The following is an 18,763-nucleotide window of genomic DNA, read 5'->3' as shown; positions in this document are numbered from 1 at the left end:
ATAAGAAAGGCACATGGGAAAAAATGTCCATTGTTGGTATTGTAGGAACAGGAGGATGAAAGGAGCTGCGAAGCAGAAAAGGGTCTTCCAGGTGTTGTCAAGAAGAAGGCAACCTTCCAAATAGGGTTCAAAGGCTATGCTTATGTAAACTAATGTCTTAAGGTTCCTATAGCTCTTCTCTTAGAGGTCTTCCCTGATGTTTTTTGTTGCTGCTTTTGAGCTTTCATTCAGACTACATTACTTATTTTACAGATCCCTCATTTTGAATGGAACTCTATGGCACTGTCAACAAAGAATGCTCGAATGGACTACCTGAGAGAACGGATATTTGGAGAAGGCAAATCATCATCATAGTTTTTACTGAAAATTAGTTATGGTGCGTCATATTTGGACTTACTTTAATTAAGTGGCTTGATTCAATTAAAAAATAATGTAGAATTGATTTCTAGGTCAATTAATACCTATTAAAATAAACAGACATTTTACAATGGACTACTTTCTCTACTATCTAGTTGGGAAATTGTTTAAAATTCTTAATATAAAAGACATGTAGCTTTTAAGAAACTTAAGTAGTTTACAGTTCATTCTTTGAGTGCATACTATGTGGCAGGAACTATATTATTTTATTATTTTTAAATTTTTTAAAATTTAAATGAGACCCATTTATTATACTCCTTAAATAGCATTTCCAAAGTTTTCTTACAGCATATAATCTTTTATTTAATGCATAGGATTCTTGTTATATCTTGAAGCATGAGGAAAGGTTTTTGCTATTTTAAACATTTTTAGAAAATGCAGATGTACATATTTCATTCTCCAGTTTCATTTGTAATAGAAAACAAGTGTAAAGTTACCTCAACAATGCAAATGAAAGGATTAGTAAACTCAGATTTAGGAAGCTTCTTTACAGTTGATTGAGACAGATTAACAAAAGGAATAATCTGTTCAATTTAAGATTTAATTTCTTAGACAGTGGTTTTAAGCTCTGATCATTACATTGAAGATTTAATAGCTTTGAGGTTTTGATTCCCATTGCTAATCTCTTGGACAATAACATAGTGAATAATTTCTACATGAATCTCTGTATAGCCTTTTTAAAAACAATAAATTAAAGCCCTATTATCCAAACAGACCACCTCCCTATCTATTATGGTTTTTCACCTTCTTGTTTATAGCTTAGACAGTTTGAAGAGATTTAACCGTGTTGCTAGACAACTAGCTCCTGAAGCATAACGTATTTCTTTCAACATTCCAGCCCATTCTTTTTTATCATCTTCATACCTGATGGAGAAAAAGAAAGCAATCAGTAAGTTGTTTTTAAGTAGATAGTTCTATAGATTTCCCTGTGTTGAATATACAAATGTTCTCCGAGAAAACCCTACTGGCTCTTACCCAGAGGAGGATGCACCTGACTTGTAGACTAACAAACACTTGAATTCCTCCAAAAGTACGCATTCTCTGAGTATATGCCCATATTACTGGCATGGTATTTAATCTGGATGCTTAGGCAGTTAAGCCTTCTGCGGGAATCAGAGACCGTCCAGAGATGACGGGTAACAGACAGGCAATTAATCTTTCGCCTTTGGACTGCTAAAGATGGCTGGTCCCCATGAGTCAAGGTCACCAAAGAGTAAGAACTGGGAAGAGCAGGGACTGTTAGTCACTTTGATTATGATTTCAGCTGTTCCCATACACTAGTGCATGGTACATGACACTAGTGGTCACTCTGCAAGAAGCCATTCTCTTTCCCCTTTATTGTCCTGTGTGAGTACTACTCTTGCACTTGACATTAGGTAAGAACTGGTTGTCCCCTCTGAATATTCAGGGTTATAAAGATACAGACAACTTGGGTTCCTTTGAGACCTGTGTGCTTTTCCTCTGCCTGATGCCTGGAATGCCATCTCTGCATGAGAAACTCCTAAACACTGCTTTCTTTCTGAAGCCTTTCTCACCTTCCTCAAGCAGTTTGTTGTTTTCTCTTCATTTCTCACAGTGTCCTTTGTATGGTATCCATTATAACAATTATCCTTCTATTTTAATTTTTTGCCCTATATTTATGTCCTCAACAAGCTCAAAAGTACATATATCTTATTCACATTGCTATCTTCCCTCCACCAGAAGCTATCAATACTTGGCACATAGGAAATACTCCCAAATCATTCTACAAGGAGTGAGTGAGATTTAAAATAATTTTAAAATTAGCTGATGCCTATCTGACTTACATCAATGGTCCAAATTTAACAGCTGTACAGCTGTACTATGCACTGAGTGATTTTTATGTAGGGAAAAGTAGACAAAAAATATTTTACCACTAATCAGGAAAAGAACCTTGATTATCTATATAAAATTTGGAGCAACAAATTAAAAGATAAAGAACAGTTTTAAATGATCTAATGAAAAAGTGACCACATTTAAGCAATAGGAGGTTGAGGTTAAATGAGGCCTAAAAGCATTTGCTTCCTGGCAGTTATATTTTTTACTTTCAGCTTGGTCAGTCCTACATAATGGAATGATTTCAAGAAAAAATATGAGAAATGGAAATTATTTTTTACATCACAGTAAGAGGGTCTATAGATTTAGAATGTAGTACACTGTTATTTTCATCTCTGCATGTGTGAATTCACTAGGAAGTTCAGGGCAAGTGGGTAGCTACTTCTCTGTAGGTCAGTGGCTTTCAACTTATCGCATATCGAAGTCACCTGGAGGGCTTGTTAGAACACAGTTTGCTGGCCCCTACCCCCAGAGGTTCAATAGATCTGCGGGGTGAGGACTAAAGATTTGCACATCTACCAAGTACTCAGGTGGTGCTGATGCTGCCTTGGGAACCACTGCAGATCATTCGTTCTCAAACTTGACTAGCAAATTGGAACTACCTGGAGACGTTTAAAATGTTGATGTCTGGATCCCACCCCTAGAGATTGGCTTTTTTAAAGTTCCCAAATTGATTCTAATATGCAGCAAGGTTTGAGAATTATTGCCCCAGATTTTATTACCTAAATGGAAAATACCAGTACCTAAATTTAAAATTTTACAGCCAAGCAGATAATGATGAATGCCCCCTCCTCTTGCCTTTCCCAAATCCAGTGGTTCCAAAGTTTTTCTGCACATTAGAATCATCTGGGGATCTTTTGGAAGTTCCAAAGCCCAAACTAAATCCCAGGTCAATTAAGTCACAATCTATAGAGGGGAACAGAGGCAGCGTCAGTGCTTTTTGAAGTTCCCGAGGTGATTCCAATGAGCAAGCAGTTTTGAGAAGCACTGCCTTAATCACAAAAATAAACCATAATCAGAATCCCTCCTGCTAAAATTACCAGGAGATGCTGTACTTCCCTTTTCTGTCTGCAGTATTCTGTTGAAGCAACTTGGCTTTTTTTTTTTTTTTTTTTTTTTTTTTTTTTGCAGTACGCGGGCCTCTCACTGTTGTGGCCTCTCCCACTGCGGTGGAGCACAGGCTCCGGACGCGCAGGCTCAGCGTCCATGGCTCACGGGCCCAGCCGCTCCGCGGCATGTGGGATGCCCCCGGACCGGGGCACGAACCCGTGTCCCCTGCATTGGCAGGCGGACTCTCAACCACTGCACTATCAGGGAAGCCCGCAACTTGGCTTTTGATCACCATTAGGATCCAGAGTGGCTCATGTGGTGTTCAGCTGATAGCACCATTCCTTAACATCAGTGTTTCTCAAGGCTTGCTGCATATTAGAATCACCTGGAAGGTTTTAAGAACTAGTGATGCCCAGGCTCTGCCTGCAGAAACTGATTTAATTGGTCTGCATGAAGGCCCAGGCACTGGTATATTTTAAAAGCAGCAGGGGACTTCCCTGGTGGTCCAGTGGTTAAGACACCACGCTCCCAATGCAGGGGGCGTGGATTCAATCCCTGGTCAGGGAAGTAAGATTCCACGTGCCGTGCAGTGCGGCCAAAAAATAAATAAATAAAAGCAGCCAGGGTTAAGAATCACTGCCTATTCACTCTTGGTACCTATCCCCATTTTCCAAAAACCCTAGCCTTCCCAGCCCTCCATTATTTCATATTTTTTTCTGCTGCTTTCCAGTCTTTTCCCATCTCATCCTCTTGCTAGGTCTAACCTCTTTCCCTGGAAATTTCCAGTTTCTTTATTTTCTTCCCTCTTTTTTGGAGGAAGAAAGGTAATAGTTAACTTCCTTTATTTTTTAAATAAATTTATTTATTTTATTTATTTATTTTTGGCTGCATCAGGTCTTTGTTGCTGTGCGCAGGCTTTCTCTAGTTTTGGCGAGCAGGGGCTACTCTTCGCTGCGGTGCATGGGCTTCTCATTGCGGTGGCTTCTCGTTGCGGAGCACAGGCTCTAGGTGCATGGGCTTCAGCAGTTGTGGTTCGCGGGCTCTAGAGCACAGGCTCAGTAGTTGTGGCGCACGGGCTTAGTTGCCCCATGGCATGTGGGATCTTCCCGGACCAGGGATCGAACCTGTGTCCCCTGCACTGGCAGGTGGATTCTTATCCACTGCACCACTAGGCAAGTCCCAGTTAACTTCCTTTTATAGCCACTTTTTCTTGCCCCCTACACAGTTAGTTACTGTTACAACATAAGGAAATGATGTCTGATGCACAAAATAATTGTTTGGTTAAGCTGCCAGCCTTTCAGCCTTCCAGTTTACCAGCTGGGAATAAGGCATGTACTGGTTCAGGTATAGAACAAATGTTACCTACTTTTCACTCTCAGGCTCAGTGTTATGCCTTCACTGATCACTCTTCCAAAGCTGTACTTATAAACTTAAATGTGTAAACAAATCACCCACTAATCTTGTTAAAATTAAGATTCGGATTGAGTAGGTCTGGGTTGGGGCTTGGGATTCCGCATTTCTAAGAAGCTCGCAGGAGATGCCAACACAGCTGGTCCACAGACCATACTTCGAGTACCAAGGTTCTGGACAATCTGGTGACAGGCCAGGTAAGGGCATCCAGACTTGGGAGTGGGGCTGGCCTTTAAACTGACAGGTAAAGCATAAGTCTGGCAGTTTCTGGATGAGTATACAGCATGAACTCATGCTCACCTCAGGCAACTGAGATCTACCTCCTGTAAACTTAGATCAGCAAGCATGGTGCCTGGGCTGAAGACAGCACATGTGGTGACCTGATAGTGACCAGACGTCTGCACACTGTATGCCCTGCCCCAGCTATGTTAGTATGTGACTTTCTTCCATGACACAAGTTACACTTCTGCTCCCAAGACTTCTGGATACACTGGTCCTCTACGTGACATTCATTGCATTAGAAACTATGGTAAGCTACACACACACACACCTTTTTAAATACATTCATTTTAAGCTTAACTGTCAAATAGTTCAATTGAGTAACAACTGCAAGTGTTATACTTGGGAGACCTACCCAGCACCTATCTTGGAGGTCAAGTGGATTGCTACTTTTCACTTTTCTAAAAAGCTTTTATAACTGAATCCTCAGAAAATTGGAAAAATATTTAGATTAGATTCAAAATTGAGTTAATGAATCATGGAAAACTCAAGAGTTTAAGTGTTTATTCCAGACTTTGTCTTCTTAGGAAATAAAGTACTCTCTGGGAGAAAGGTAAGTGGTTTGGAAGCCTTTGCTCTACTGGATGCCTAGAGCGTTCATTACACTTTTAAAGCTGGAAGGGAGCTTAAAGGATCAGTTGTCCAACTCTCAATTTCTGATTAAGAAATAGGCCCCGATAAGTTCTTTCCCAAGCTCTCCCAAGTACTAGAAGCAGTACTTGATTAAGTAAGTGGCAATGTGTAAAAGTTCAGCAGGTTCAAAGAGTGTTTAGTTTACTCTCAAGAAGTAGGATACAGGGCTTCCCTGGTGGCGCAGTGGTTGAGAGTCTGCCTGCCGATGCAGGGGACACGGGTTCATGCCCAGGTTCGGGAAGATCCCACGTGCCGCGGAGCGGTTGGGCCCGTGAGCCATGGCCGCTGAGCCTGCGCATTTTGGGAAAGTCTGGCTTCCTATTCAAAATTGTTTTATCTTATTTGATTTAATATTTGGTTCAGAAAATTGGAGTGAAGAAAACTTACTTCCATATGTCATTGACTTCAGTGGGTGCAAATTCTTTAGACTCCAGCTGAATCATAGCAAAACCACCAATGGCATACAGGGATCCAGCCAGGCTGACCAATCCGATGGAACTTCTTTCTTGGGGAAATTCAGTCATTACTTCCCACCTAGGAATTATTGAAGATACAGTTAATGTAAAACTTTAAAAAATGCCAAATGTATTTACTGAACAATTATAGGAAATTATAATTAAAAACTTCAAGTAGCATAAACATCCAAAATTAGAAGATTAAATTTGCTACTGGAAAATATCTAAATATTCCTTTATTTGAAAGATGTAACCAAATTAGATTTTAAAGCCCTCAATATGTCTCCAAGAATACTTCACCTTCATTAGTTAGCACCTTCAGCAGTGGTTATCAAACTGTATGCCATAAATAGTGGAGCTTTGAGGGACTTCCCTGGTGGTCCAGTGGTTAAGACTCTGTGCTCCCCCTGCAGGGGGCACGGGTTCAATCCCTGGTTGGAAAACTAAGATCCCACATGCTGTGCAGCGTGGCCAAAAAAAAAAAAAAAATAGTGGAGTTTTGGGGGGAAGTTCTAGGGCTCCTAGGCCCTACTGTGTTGGTTTTCATTTGAATGCTAATACAAATTTTTAAAAACTCTGATCTCCATAGTGTCTCAAGAAATCTCCAAACCTTTTTTTTTTTTTTTTTTTTTCCGGTACGCGGTCCTCTCACTGTTTTGGCCTCTCCCGTTGCAGAGCACAGGCTCCGGACGCGCAGGCTCAGCGGCCATGGCTCACGGGCCCAGCCGCTCCGCGGCATGTGGGATCTTCCCAGACCGGGGCACGAACCCGTGTCCCCTGCATCGGCAGGCAGACTCTCAACCACTGTGCCACCAGGGAAGCCCTCCAAACCCTTTTTAATAAAGCATGTGATAAGAATAGTTTACAAACTAGGGTTGGAAATTTTCTTTTTAATAGTTTATACTTCATCCTTTTAAGTAAAGGATTTAAGGAAACTTTTAATGTTAATAGCTATATGAAATAGCACCACTAAAGATAAAATCAATCAAATTAATTGGAAGTATCAAGAGTCTAAAATGAGTTAGTCATATTGGTAGCTCTCTTCTATTACTCTGGCATAAAGGTGGACCTCAGGGCTTCCCTGGTGGCGCAGTGGTTGAGAGTCCACCTGCCGATGCAGGGGACACGGGTTCATGCCCCGGTCCGGGAGGATCCCACATGCCGCGGAGTGGCTGGGCCCGTGAGCCATGGCTGCTGAGCCTGTGCGTCCGGAGCCTGTGCTCCGCAACGGGAGAGGCCACGGCAGTGAGAGGCCCGCGTACCGCAAAAAAAAAAAAAGGTGGACCTCATAGTTTTTCTCTAAACATATCTGTTTCTCTAATTATAAAAATATATGTACATTATACAAAATCTGGAGAAACAGAAAGGTACAGAAGAAAACAAATATCACCCATGATCATGTCCTTCAGACATAATCATAAGCAATATTTTGCTATAATTTTGTCATTTTAAAAAATGCATATAAATTTAAACATCCATCTATGCATACGAACAAAACTAAGAACATAGAGTGTTTGCAGTTTTGTGTGCTGCTTCTTTAACTTCTTATAACTTGAGTTTTTACCCATATTATATAGTCTTGAAAAACACATGATTTTTAACGATCATAAAAATCTAATTCCATAAAACTTCCTTGTAATTTTCAGATTAACTAAAGTCTGTTTTGTAATCAGGCATACATGGTTCCTTAAAAAAGTAATAATAATGCTGTAATTTTTTCCTCATTGCTAAACGAGGAGCATAAAAACTATATACTCGGGCTTCCCTGGTGGCGCAGTGGTTGAGAGTCTGCCTGCCAATGCAGGGGACACGGGTTCGTGCCCCGGTCGGGGAAGATCCCACATGCCGCGGAGCGGCTGATCCTGTGAACCATGGCTGCTGAGCCTGCGCGTCCGGGAAAAAACAAAAAACAAAACAAAACAAAAACTATATACTCATCTAGATGTGTGAGCTCAAAAACTTGAAAAGGACTAATTCTATGTAAAGAATATCTGTCAAATATCTTTTACATCAACTTTAAGCCAATACAAGCTTAAAAGTGAAAAAAAAAGAAAATTATAAAGAACACAAAAGAATCAAACATCTGAAGCATTACAAATATCACAAACTAAGTGGAGGTCTTTTTGTCCTTAAAGAAACTACATATTTCAAATCAAATAACCTTACAGAGAGATATATATCCATTTATGTGTATATAATTATTCAGAAGTATTACCTTTGCATGACTAAATTCACAAAGTTAATAACAAGTAAGGATAGATTGATCACTGCAACATTTACTTGAGGGTCATGTATTCCAAATTACAAACACATATAATGCATCAAAATGTTAGGCATTTCACACCCATAACACCAAAAGAAACACAGATGAAGACACTTCCCCTTCAATCCTTGCCTCCCTTGCCTCTTCTCCCCATGTCCTAATTGGAAAGCTTAGTTTTTATCCAAAGTTAGAAATTAAAACATATAGTGATTCATATTCTGTAGTAAGAGATGGCAGCTTACTTATTGGTGGTGAGGTCAAAAGCTTCAACTGAAGCTGAAAGACCATCTTCAGTGACGCCTCCAGCAATCACAATTTTGCCTTTATGGACTGCCACTCCAAACATGGAACGAGGGGTTTTCATTGGAGCCAGATCTTTCCAGTCTCCTCTTTTGGGGTTGTACGTAAACATCCTGTTTGTACACTTTCTGTAAACATAAAACACAACAAAATGGTCCTTTTAGAAGCTTTCTTTTTTGAAAGAAGCAACTTCACTAATCACTTACCTTTGCTTCTCGTTTGAAATATGTAGTATAGTGAGGATCAGGAAAATTCTTAATCTGAACATATATCACCAAGCAAAGGACAATTCCAAATATGAGGACTAAAGCTATTTTAAATCTTAATTATACTACTGGAAGGTAGGGTCCTTTACTTTTGGCAATTGCCTAGAGACCCAGGCAGAGTAGATTTTAATCCTATCTGCTACTAAATTCAATACACAATAGAGTTAACAAAAATTCATAAACCTTTTATTGTGCCTCAGTAACAAAAACGGTTATTCATTTCATTATCTGAATATCCTAAGAATGAATCAGTTAACTTAAGAAATAACTAGGTGTGAATGTACCTATTTTAAATGTAACTGCAATATGATGGCTCATTTTATTTTAGTCTACCACTAATATACCAATGCATTTTAAGAAATCTGGGACTAAAGATTAGACAACTAGTCATCTGAGCTGATGAGTAATGAAAACAATTTTATGTGCTAAATGGTACCAGAAAAACCTGGACTTACCTGAATTATCCTTCTTAGTATGTTGTTATAATTCCATAATTTACTGATGGGAGTTCGAATTCCAAATAAGAATTGATTAACTGGATATATTTGGTAAAGCCAAAAAGCAACCAAACAAAATCTCAACTTTTTGTGAGGACAATTTTTTTTAGTTTTATGAAAGACCAGATATCTGGAGTAGAAGCAGTTCCTCTAATATATGACTATGAGTATTATCTTAAAACTCCTCCATAAGAACACGATCCAAAATCACGTTCTTCAAATGCAGTGGTGATAACTAGTATAATTCAGTGCTTATTTTAGGTAATGACTCTTTTCAAAGTTCTTGACTTTGGCATTTGTCAAGCAATGTTCTGGGGTTTTTTTTGTTTGTTTTTTTTTAAAGGGAACTTTATTTATTTATTTATGGCTGCGTTGGGTCTTCGTTGCTGCGCGGGCTTTCTTTAGTTGCAGCGAGCAGGAGTTACTCTTCGTTGCTGTGCATGGGCTTCTCACGTGGTGGCTTCTCTTGTTTCGGAGCACGGGCTCCAGGCACGTGGGCTTCAGTAGCTGTGGCACGTGGGCCCAGTAGTTGTGGCGCACGGGCCTAGTTGCTCTGCAGCATGTGGGATCTTCCCGGACCAGGGCTCGAACCCGTGTCCCCTGCATTGGCAGGTGGACTCAACCACTGCGCCACCAGGGAAGCCCGCAATGTTGTTTTGGTTAATCATATTTTCAAGATTAATGTATTCTTACTGACAAGACCTGCATGCTTCTTACTGACACATCAATTTCCTAGTTACTAATACTACTTGAAGGAAACAATTTAAATCATTTGGCAGAGTCACTATGTTTCCAGTCATAACACTGCTTAATACAGATTTTCCATTCTATTACTCAGGAAAAATGTTCCAAACAAGATTTTGCTCTGAGTGTATTTATAATATGGCCTTCCTTTAAATGTTTATTTGATGGGAATATCTGGCATTAAGGAGGACATCAAAATTTCAGAATATATTATCTTTGAATATGGACAGATGGTATAAAAACCCTTTGCTTTTAAAAATCATATTTTCTGTAATATATGTCATTTTAATTGAGTAATAGTCATTAACTATTAACTGCACAACATACAGTTCTTTAATTCTAGCACATTTCCATGTTTTACTCTCCTTTCCTGCTTTGCCCTTAAATTCTTAATTCTGACTCCCTTTCCAGGATTGGGCATCTCTTGAACAAACTGGGTAAATGATACAAGCCAAATTAGGCAGAGTTTTCAGGGGCAGGAAATTTGTTCTCACTATTGAAGCTAAAAATCTTCATTTTACCAGATAGGCTACTGGCTTAACTGACTGACTTCTGGAGCACTCTAAACTCACTTCTCCCTTGGGGGTATAAGATCTCTTTCCTAATTACCTATCCCTTGAGAAGTACCTAGAAAGCAAGTTATATGAAACTTCATCCTCTTTTTCTCATAAGAGACTGGGTGCTACTGGGTATATCAGGTATATCTATTCTGTTTGATCAGTGCCTGTTTGTGACCAGTTGTTAAATATTTTGAATATCACCTGTCCAGGAGTAAATAAGTGAAACATTGCTGAGGAAAGAACTGCCCCCTTTTCAGTCCCCAGTCACCAGTTTCAAACTCAACTATCTAAATTCTCTCTGATGAATGTAAAGTACAAATCCATGATTTTTAAGCACTATTGTTTTAATAGTTATATTTAAAATATTATATTAGAGAGATACACTTAATTTTTATCTACTTATGGCTAAATGAATAAAAAGCCCACTGGTTTTAATGTAGTAAAATATAATTATAAATTAGCCAAATAAAAGGCTTGATTATGTTCCTAAATGCTGCTTTTCCACTGTAAGAATGCTTACGATGGAGATATTATGTTTGTTCTTAGCAATATGCTGGGCATACAGAAATTGACTTTAGCAACTTTAAAACTGTATACAGTTTTCCTTCATCAATCATTTTAAATATCCTCCAATAACTTTTCAAAATTTTATTTTGAAATTTTACTTTCAAAATGTTATGGGTGAGAACCAAGTCCTATTTCAGCATGTAGATTCAAGTGAAAACAGGAAGGAACCCTTGTAATAAAAAAATCACTTGGATATAAACCATAAGGAGAAGTCAGGGTACTTACTTGTCATCCGTCTTTCCTCCGAGACAATATATCATCCCCTTATGTGAAATCACACTATGGCCATAGACTTTGATAGGAAGTTTTTTAACTTCATTCCATTTGGCCGCCCTAAAATTAGAAGATAGAATTTATATGCTTTTAGTGAACTTCAGGTTCTAAAATTATGACTTTGATATAGGCACTCATATACCTGAATGCTTAGGAAACGAGAATGTCATGCCAACTTACACAGGATCATAGCACAATACTGAATCCAGCGAAGCCTCTGTTTGAAGGTCTTTGCCTGCAACTACATAGATTTTGTCATCTACTTCTCCCAGACCGAAGAGACACCTGGCTGAAGGCAGAGGTGGAAGTCCAACCCACTCAGATGCTACATTATCAAGCTGAAAGAAAGATATATAAGGAATTGTGGAGCTTGTTACAGGTGTACCAAAAAATATGCTATACTTTGTTGTTTAGAATTCATTGAGATAGTCAAAGTTCTCAAAAGTAAAACTACAACCCCAACAGGATCATATTTTACCTTTGAATTACCGAGAAAAATGAGAAAAGCTACTTGACCTACCAAAATAGCTAAAAGTACTCAAACCTGCAGAACTTGAAGAAAGAGAAAATAAAATAGCCACCAGAGATTAGTTAAGAACTGTGAGATTTCTTGTCAAATTTTCTTCCCATGTTGCCTTGTTCAGGTTTGAACAAGGACTCATAATACTTTTAGGACACTGGGGAAAAAGAGGGTCACAGTATGTGACTGAACCCCGCATGCTATATTTAACATGCTCCCAAGCTGGCGCCCGGGACAGCTGGACCTGTCGCTCACTTCACAGACAGCTGGGGCACTAGGCATTATCTTTTTTCTTTCCTTCAACATTTTTAGGTTCTCCATGCTCCACTTTATTACTTCGGATATAGGCAGGTGTTATAGCCTATAACTTCCTAGCCTTTTTCAGGGAGTCATTTAAAATACCCTTCTCTCTCTCTCTCTCTCGTTTATGTTAGGAAGTAACCTTGCTTGTTTTTGCTACTGCCGGTTCTACAAGCCTAAGACAGCGCTCCAAGAGCCCACGCTCTGGGATAGGTGATTCTGATATGGCTGGCATCAGCTTTAGCACTTACTATTGGTAATTTTAAGATTTTCCACTTTGCATTTTAGGACACCAAAGCACAAGAAAACTGCTTTCTGAGGGTGCGCATTCACAGGTTTGTTGTCCTCTCTAGTGCTACTTCTATGCAGTCGAAGAAAAAGGAATAAAACCCAGAATAATTGGATACCAAGGATAGATGCAGATATTAAAGTCTGTGGTATAGGGAGGGGTCCTTATGGAAGCCTATCTCTATCTGGTCTAGTAACCTTGGTTAAAGCAAAGTACTATTTAAAACTAGCAGAGATGACCGGTTTGATCCCCACACATACACTGTTAGTTTGCAGTCACAAATTTCAACATCCAGACTGTGATCACTAATGTTTTCTTTTTTTTTTTTTTCTTCTGCGGTACGCGGGCCTCTCACTGCTGCGGCCTCTCCCGTTGCGGAGCACAGGCTCCGGACGCGCAGGCTCAGCGGCCATGGCTCACGGGTCCAGCCGCTCCGCGGCATGTGGGATCTTCCCGGACCGGGGCACGAACCCGTGTCCCCTGCATCGGCAGGCGGACTCTCAACCACTGCGCCACCAGGGAAGCCCTGTTTTCATTTCTTGAAAAAAATTATTTATCAAGAAAGTGGTATGTAGTATAGTACCAGTAATAATGAGCATTTATGGAGTTTTTACTCTGTGATAGGCTTCATACTAAATGCTTGACACAGGTAATCTCATCTAGTCCTCCAGGATAGGGACTTTTATTTTCTCCATTTTACATATGAGGAAACTGAGGTACAGAAAGTTTAAATAATTTGCACAAACTCACAGAGCTTTTAAGTGATACTTGATGCAAGCTATACAAATTCATAGTTTGTCTTTTTAAATGGGAACAGCAGCCATCATGATCCCAAACCAGAGGGTTTACAGCCCACACTACACAATACTGTCTACATTCCCATACTACCCCGGATAGGGCACTTCCTACAGCAGATGAGACAGTAGACTGCCTGCCAGGCTTTTTTACAGATGAGCTGTCAAGCTATTTAACCTCTCTGGCTTCAGTTTTCTCACCCTTAAAATTAGAGTTTGGACCTAGATTACTTTAAGATGTGGTGTTCAAAGATTTGATGAAACTATTAAGTCTATGGAAAAGACCAGCTCTTACCTAGGGAAAAAAATTCTCATAATCTAATTCTAGTATACAATCAAAGGTCATATGAATCCTAACTTAATACATTTTAAACAGAGGTGACCAAGCAGAAAATACAAAGCCTGAGATTCTCATACATATATTTTCTTGTGAGTCATAACCCTCTTTTACAGTCAGGTGTTTTTATCCTGGCATCTTGTCCCACTATTTGTGCCTTTTAGAAGGAGCAAGGCATGGGAAATGACAGGGAGTCGACCCTTTCAACTTTGTATAACCTTTTGTAGCCAAAAGGAACAACATCAAGCAGGTTTCAGAAATGAGAGGCTGTGTCAATAAAAGCAAGGGCAGTAACAGGATGGAAGAGAATAAAGATAAGGCTATTAAGTATTCTTTGGGTCTATGATTTCCAGGTATCTGTCTGTCTGTCTGTATTTTGATGTCATTTTTACTTCCTAGATAAAATTATTGCCTTTTCAATTGAATTTACCCTTCCTGAAATTTATCTGAATTTAAAATTAGGGCTTAGGAAATTTTCTGGCCCACATTCAAATACTTATAAAAATAAAATAGAAGCTGTAATCATATTTCATAGTTAACATTCTTTAATGGAACTTGGAAAATTAAGAACCGTGATTAACATGTATTATTACATTTTTCAAGATTAGAAAAAGCTGGTTAAAGAGTGTGCTTTAGGGCTTCCCTGGTAGTGCAGTGGTTGAAAGTCCGCCTGCCGATTCAGGGGACACGGGTTCATGCCCCGGTCAGGCAAGATCCCACAAGCCGCGGAGCGGCTGGGCCTGTGAGCCGTGGTCGCTGAGCCTGCGCGTCCGGAGCCTGTGCTCCGCAACGGGAGAGGCCGCAACAGTGAGAGGCCCACGTACGGCAAAAAAAAAAAAAAAAAAAAAAAAAAGAGTGTGCTTTATAAATGCACCGTATGTTACACACTTTGAAAGCATTCCGTGACTGTGGTATGACATTCTACACATGCTTATCTTTGGCCTTTCCAACTCAAGTGCCCATAAACCCCAGGCCATAAGTAGCCATGACCTAAACAAACTCTTTTGAACTATCTGTAAGCTACAAAGTACTGGTACTGACATTATTAAAGATGAAGGTTAAGCCACTGATTCCTTCATAAACTGGTAAATATAATGTGTTGATAATATGAAACGAACTCCTTTCAAACAAACTACAAAGAGTGTTAGTTTAGGAGGATGTGTTTTCTTGGAAACTTCTATGGTTTCATAATACAGATTAAGTTGCCAATATGTCTAAGTACAACTCTGATCCAAATAAATTTGATCATTTATCATAAATATTTCTAAATACAATTAATCCAAATGAGTGACACTTGTGTAGACAGTGTTTCCTAGAAGGTAATCCAAAGCATGTAAAATATGTATACAAGTTCTTTTCATTTTCAACAAAAGTATATTTTAGGCAGTAACCATAAATAAGAGATGAAATGCTACCTCCAGGAACTTCAAATCAATTCAAGGAAACTTGGAAGAAGGTAGAAAATCTGATCAATTATAACATTTTGTAATGTGTAAAGTACTTTGATTTTGGGAAATACAGTAACCTGTTTTTCAGAAAGAGGACACAAGATTAAATTTCGTTTTTACTAAAATACTGGACTTTAAAGGGTTACAGTCACAATCAACTATAAACATGACATTTTGGGTAAAATGCATAAAGAAAATCGTGAGCCATCACTTATACATTAATTAGAAACTCATTCTGTTCCAAAACGTTTATTAAATATTAATAGAACCTCATTCTTTACCAAAACGTTTATTAAATATTAACAAGCAGTTAACTGATTCAAATATTTGTCAGCCCTCCCTCTAAGTAATGAAAATTCAAGGGACTGGAATAGCACATCAAGTAGAATAAAATACAAGCAGCCTGAATAATTCACAAGTCAGCTAACTAGATGGTGACTAACAGCCTTTCCTTTATGTCTCTACATATATGAAAATATCCTTTCTTACCTGGAAGAAGTATGACTGTAGAGGTTGATCTTTATTTTCTTCATCCACATAGAGGCCTCCTACCACGTACACTTGATTTTGCTGGGTAACAATGCTGGAATGATTTCTGGGGATCTGCTCAGCCAGTGCAGTAAGGTAGCATTCATTTTCCGTGGGATCATAAGCTACTGCAGCTGTGTCATTAACCAAGAGGATGAGGTCTTTGACAAACATTCCATGCCTGGGAATATCATTCAGGTAACCAGGAAGTAAATCTTCATCACCAACGTCACCATTCACCTCACTAGCCCCAGCCTTCTCTGTGTTTTTGCTAGGTTCTGGGAGTTTGCCTGCAAAGGCATCTTTGAGAACTTTGATTTTTTTCTGGAGTTCTGGATTGCTTTTGATTATATCATCTTTCTCAACGTGATCTTTAAAATATTTTTCTGTCATAAGGCGAAAACGGATACAATCAAACACTTCGCTAAGGTTTTTAACCCTGTTTTCTTTGTCTGTTCGCACCCATTTCATCACTGCCTCAAATACAGCTTCTTCCTTTTCTACATTTAGGCTGTCATTGGAAATGACTGAGATCAGCTCCTGTGGAGACAGTTGCATGAAGTCCTCTTCCTTACAAATCTGTAGAAAGCGATCAGACACAAATTCACGGGCAGAGATGGCGAGTCTCGGGCAGTCAAGAAGAAGTCCTAATCTTAGGATAGCTAGACAGTTACCAGGAGCAAGTCTTTTCTGAAGATAAGAAACGCAGACAGTGAACACGGACGGGATCTGAAAGCGGCTGGCCAATGCAAAAATATCTTGCACATTTCCGTCGTTGAGATCAATACTGGCAGAGTACAGGTACTTAATGATTAAATCCAGTACAGCGGGATCCACATTATCTAGTACTACCTCCTTTTTTTTTGCCTCATCAATTTCAGATAAAAAATACTCACGGAAGTAAGGACTACAAGCTGACAAAATCAATCTGTGGCAAGGAAGACTTTTGTCACCTGCTTTTAGTGTGCAATCGATGAATTTTTTCTCATCCAGGAGATCTTTTAGACCATCCTGAAGAAGGGTGGATTGGTAAAGCCGCAGTTCCTCTGCAAGTTCCCGCTGGGAATCCATTTTGTGAGTAACCTGGGTAAGGAAGGGGACACTAAGGCCTTAGCTCCTCACAGCACACAGGTCTAGCAGTAAAAAGGCAGATCAGTGTGCTTTGCCCAGCCTGAAGCCTTTGCAATTTAATCCCACCAGCTAAATATAGATACCAACTCTAACAAGGGAATTTAGGAGAGCTAGTTTGGAAAGAAGAGTTCTTGCAGCTGTTACAGATTGAAAGGAACAACTGGAACTTTTAATCACTAAGGAAACAGCTAAGAAACAAGAGATTTAAATGAAGTGGAAAGCTTTAAAATACATAAAGCATTACAAGATATGCTAATAAAGGCTACCGCAAGAAAATGTTTATTAAACTAACAGAAAACTGAATCATAAAAATGAGTCAGTCCGCTAAAAATGGTCTAGTGGCAAGCTACTTGGCTATCTGAATTAATGATGCAAAGTTCAAGAATATGAGCTGAGTTCATTTGGATACTCATAAGCAAGATCTCCTTTCCAGTATTCCATAACTGCTACAAATTTTTATTTTCTACTCAAAACAGTGGGATATATAAACTTCTTTTAGAAGTAGGAAACAAAGACTTCTACTTAGGTACTATAATTATAGATTTTTTTTGGAAAAAAAACCTTTAAAATAATAATATCCCCCCATCATGATTGAAAATAAATGCAGAGAAACTGCTATTTTCTAAGACATTCCAAATTATCGGTATTTTTAAGTGGAAAAACTATAATTAGTATTGAATTAAATTATGAAATTATTTAATTTGTTCACACCCTGCCTTGCTCTACAAAGGATTTGATGTGGCAAACATTAAGACAAGAAAAAAAAAAAAGGTTAAAAGTCGGCCCTAGGGAAAGAAAAAATCTACACACATACAGTATGATCACTAAAGATATTCTGTGGTTTTGTGTTGATCTTTCATTAAATAAAAATTTAAAAAATAGAACAGATGGGGCTTCCCTGGTGGCGCAGTGGTTGAGCGTGTGCCTGCCGATGCAGAGGACATGGGTTCGTGCCCCGGTCTGGGAAGATCCCACATGCCGCGAAGCGGCTGGGCCCGTGAGCCATGGCCGCTGAGCCTGAGCGTCCGGAGCCTGTGCTCCGCAACGGGAGAGGCCACAACAGTGAGAGGCCCGCGTACCGCAAAAAAAAAAAAAAAAAAAAAGAACAGATGTATTGTGACCCCATGAGAACAATGTAATCAATAGAAATAGCAAAATCAGGATGAAGTGCTACATTCCTGGTATAATTTGAAAAACAGGCTTTATACACACACAAAAAAAGTATATGACTAGAATCATAATTTAAGTTGTTGATTATAATAGAACACACCATATTAATTATGGGATGCAGAAAGCATGACTTGAAAAAAATTGATCCTCTGTTTACATACAAATAGCATCATATACTTCTTCATGAAATATTTTATTACAAAATTATATTCTCACGTTTTTAAAAACTCAGTGGGGCTGTAAAAATCCTGTAATTTCAAAGGTTGGTATTCTTAAACATGCTCAAAAGAACATAAGCTCCATAAAGACAGGGATTTGGGGGAGGTTTGTTTTGCTCAATGCTATAGCCACAGGGCCTCATGGGTGCTCCATAAATGTTTGTTGAGTGAATCAATGAATGCCCCCAGATCAGGGAATTATGTATTTTTAAACTTCAAGGGTCTCCATCCATCAGTAAAAGTTTTTTCCCTTATTTTACATCACGGTGAAGTCAATGGTACTGTCAGCTGCTAAAACAACAGCTGAGAGAAGAGCTCATTGACTCTTTCCATTTATAGAGGCCACTAAAGGTTTTAACACACTAGAAAAAACCAACAGCTGCTCCCTTGTTTAAACAATAAATGACTCATTTCTCTTTACACGTAACACCTAACATCTGAAAAGATTAATGAGTCAGAT

At 39.0% G+C, this 18,763-nt stretch overlaps 2 protein-coding genes across 3 annotated transcripts in view; one reads left to right on the top strand and one right to left on the bottom strand.

The window, feature by feature from the left end:
* FASTKD1 (FAST kinase domains 1) overlaps positions 1-473 on the top strand; it is a 33,952-nt gene extending 33,479 nt beyond the window's left edge. For both annotated transcript variants that reach the window (XM_082840772.1, XM_082840773.1), the window contains one exon: positions 253-473. In XM_082840772.1, the coding sequence (XP_082696898.1) occupies positions 253-354 (102 nt within the window). In that variant the 3' untranslated portion in view covers positions 355-473. The remainder of the gene's footprint in view (positions 1-252) is intronic.
* A 696-nt stretch (positions 474-1,169) lies between these two features.
* KLHL41 (kelch like family member 41) lies at positions 1,170-16,855 on the bottom strand (the record flags this gene model as incomplete). The annotated part of the gene is made up of 6 exons (XM_082841717.1): positions 1,170-1,281; positions 6,031-6,177; positions 8,604-8,789; positions 11,521-11,628; positions 11,749-11,906; positions 15,746-16,855. The coding sequence occupies 6 exons, from the start codon at positions 16,853-16,855 to the stop codon at positions 1,170-1,172; spliced, it is 1,821 nt and encodes a 606-aa protein (XP_082697843.1).
* Positions 16,856-18,763: the final 1,908 nt, after the last annotated feature.

The sequence above is a fragment of the Leucopleurus acutus genome (genome assembly GCF_964270905.1).
Source record: "Leucopleurus acutus genome assembly, chromosome: 6".
NCBI lineage: Eukaryota > Metazoa > Chordata > Mammalia > Artiodactyla > Delphinidae > Leucopleurus > Leucopleurus acutus.
Note: the sequence above shows the minus strand (reverse complement) of the source record. Positions and strands in the feature narration are given on the sequence as shown.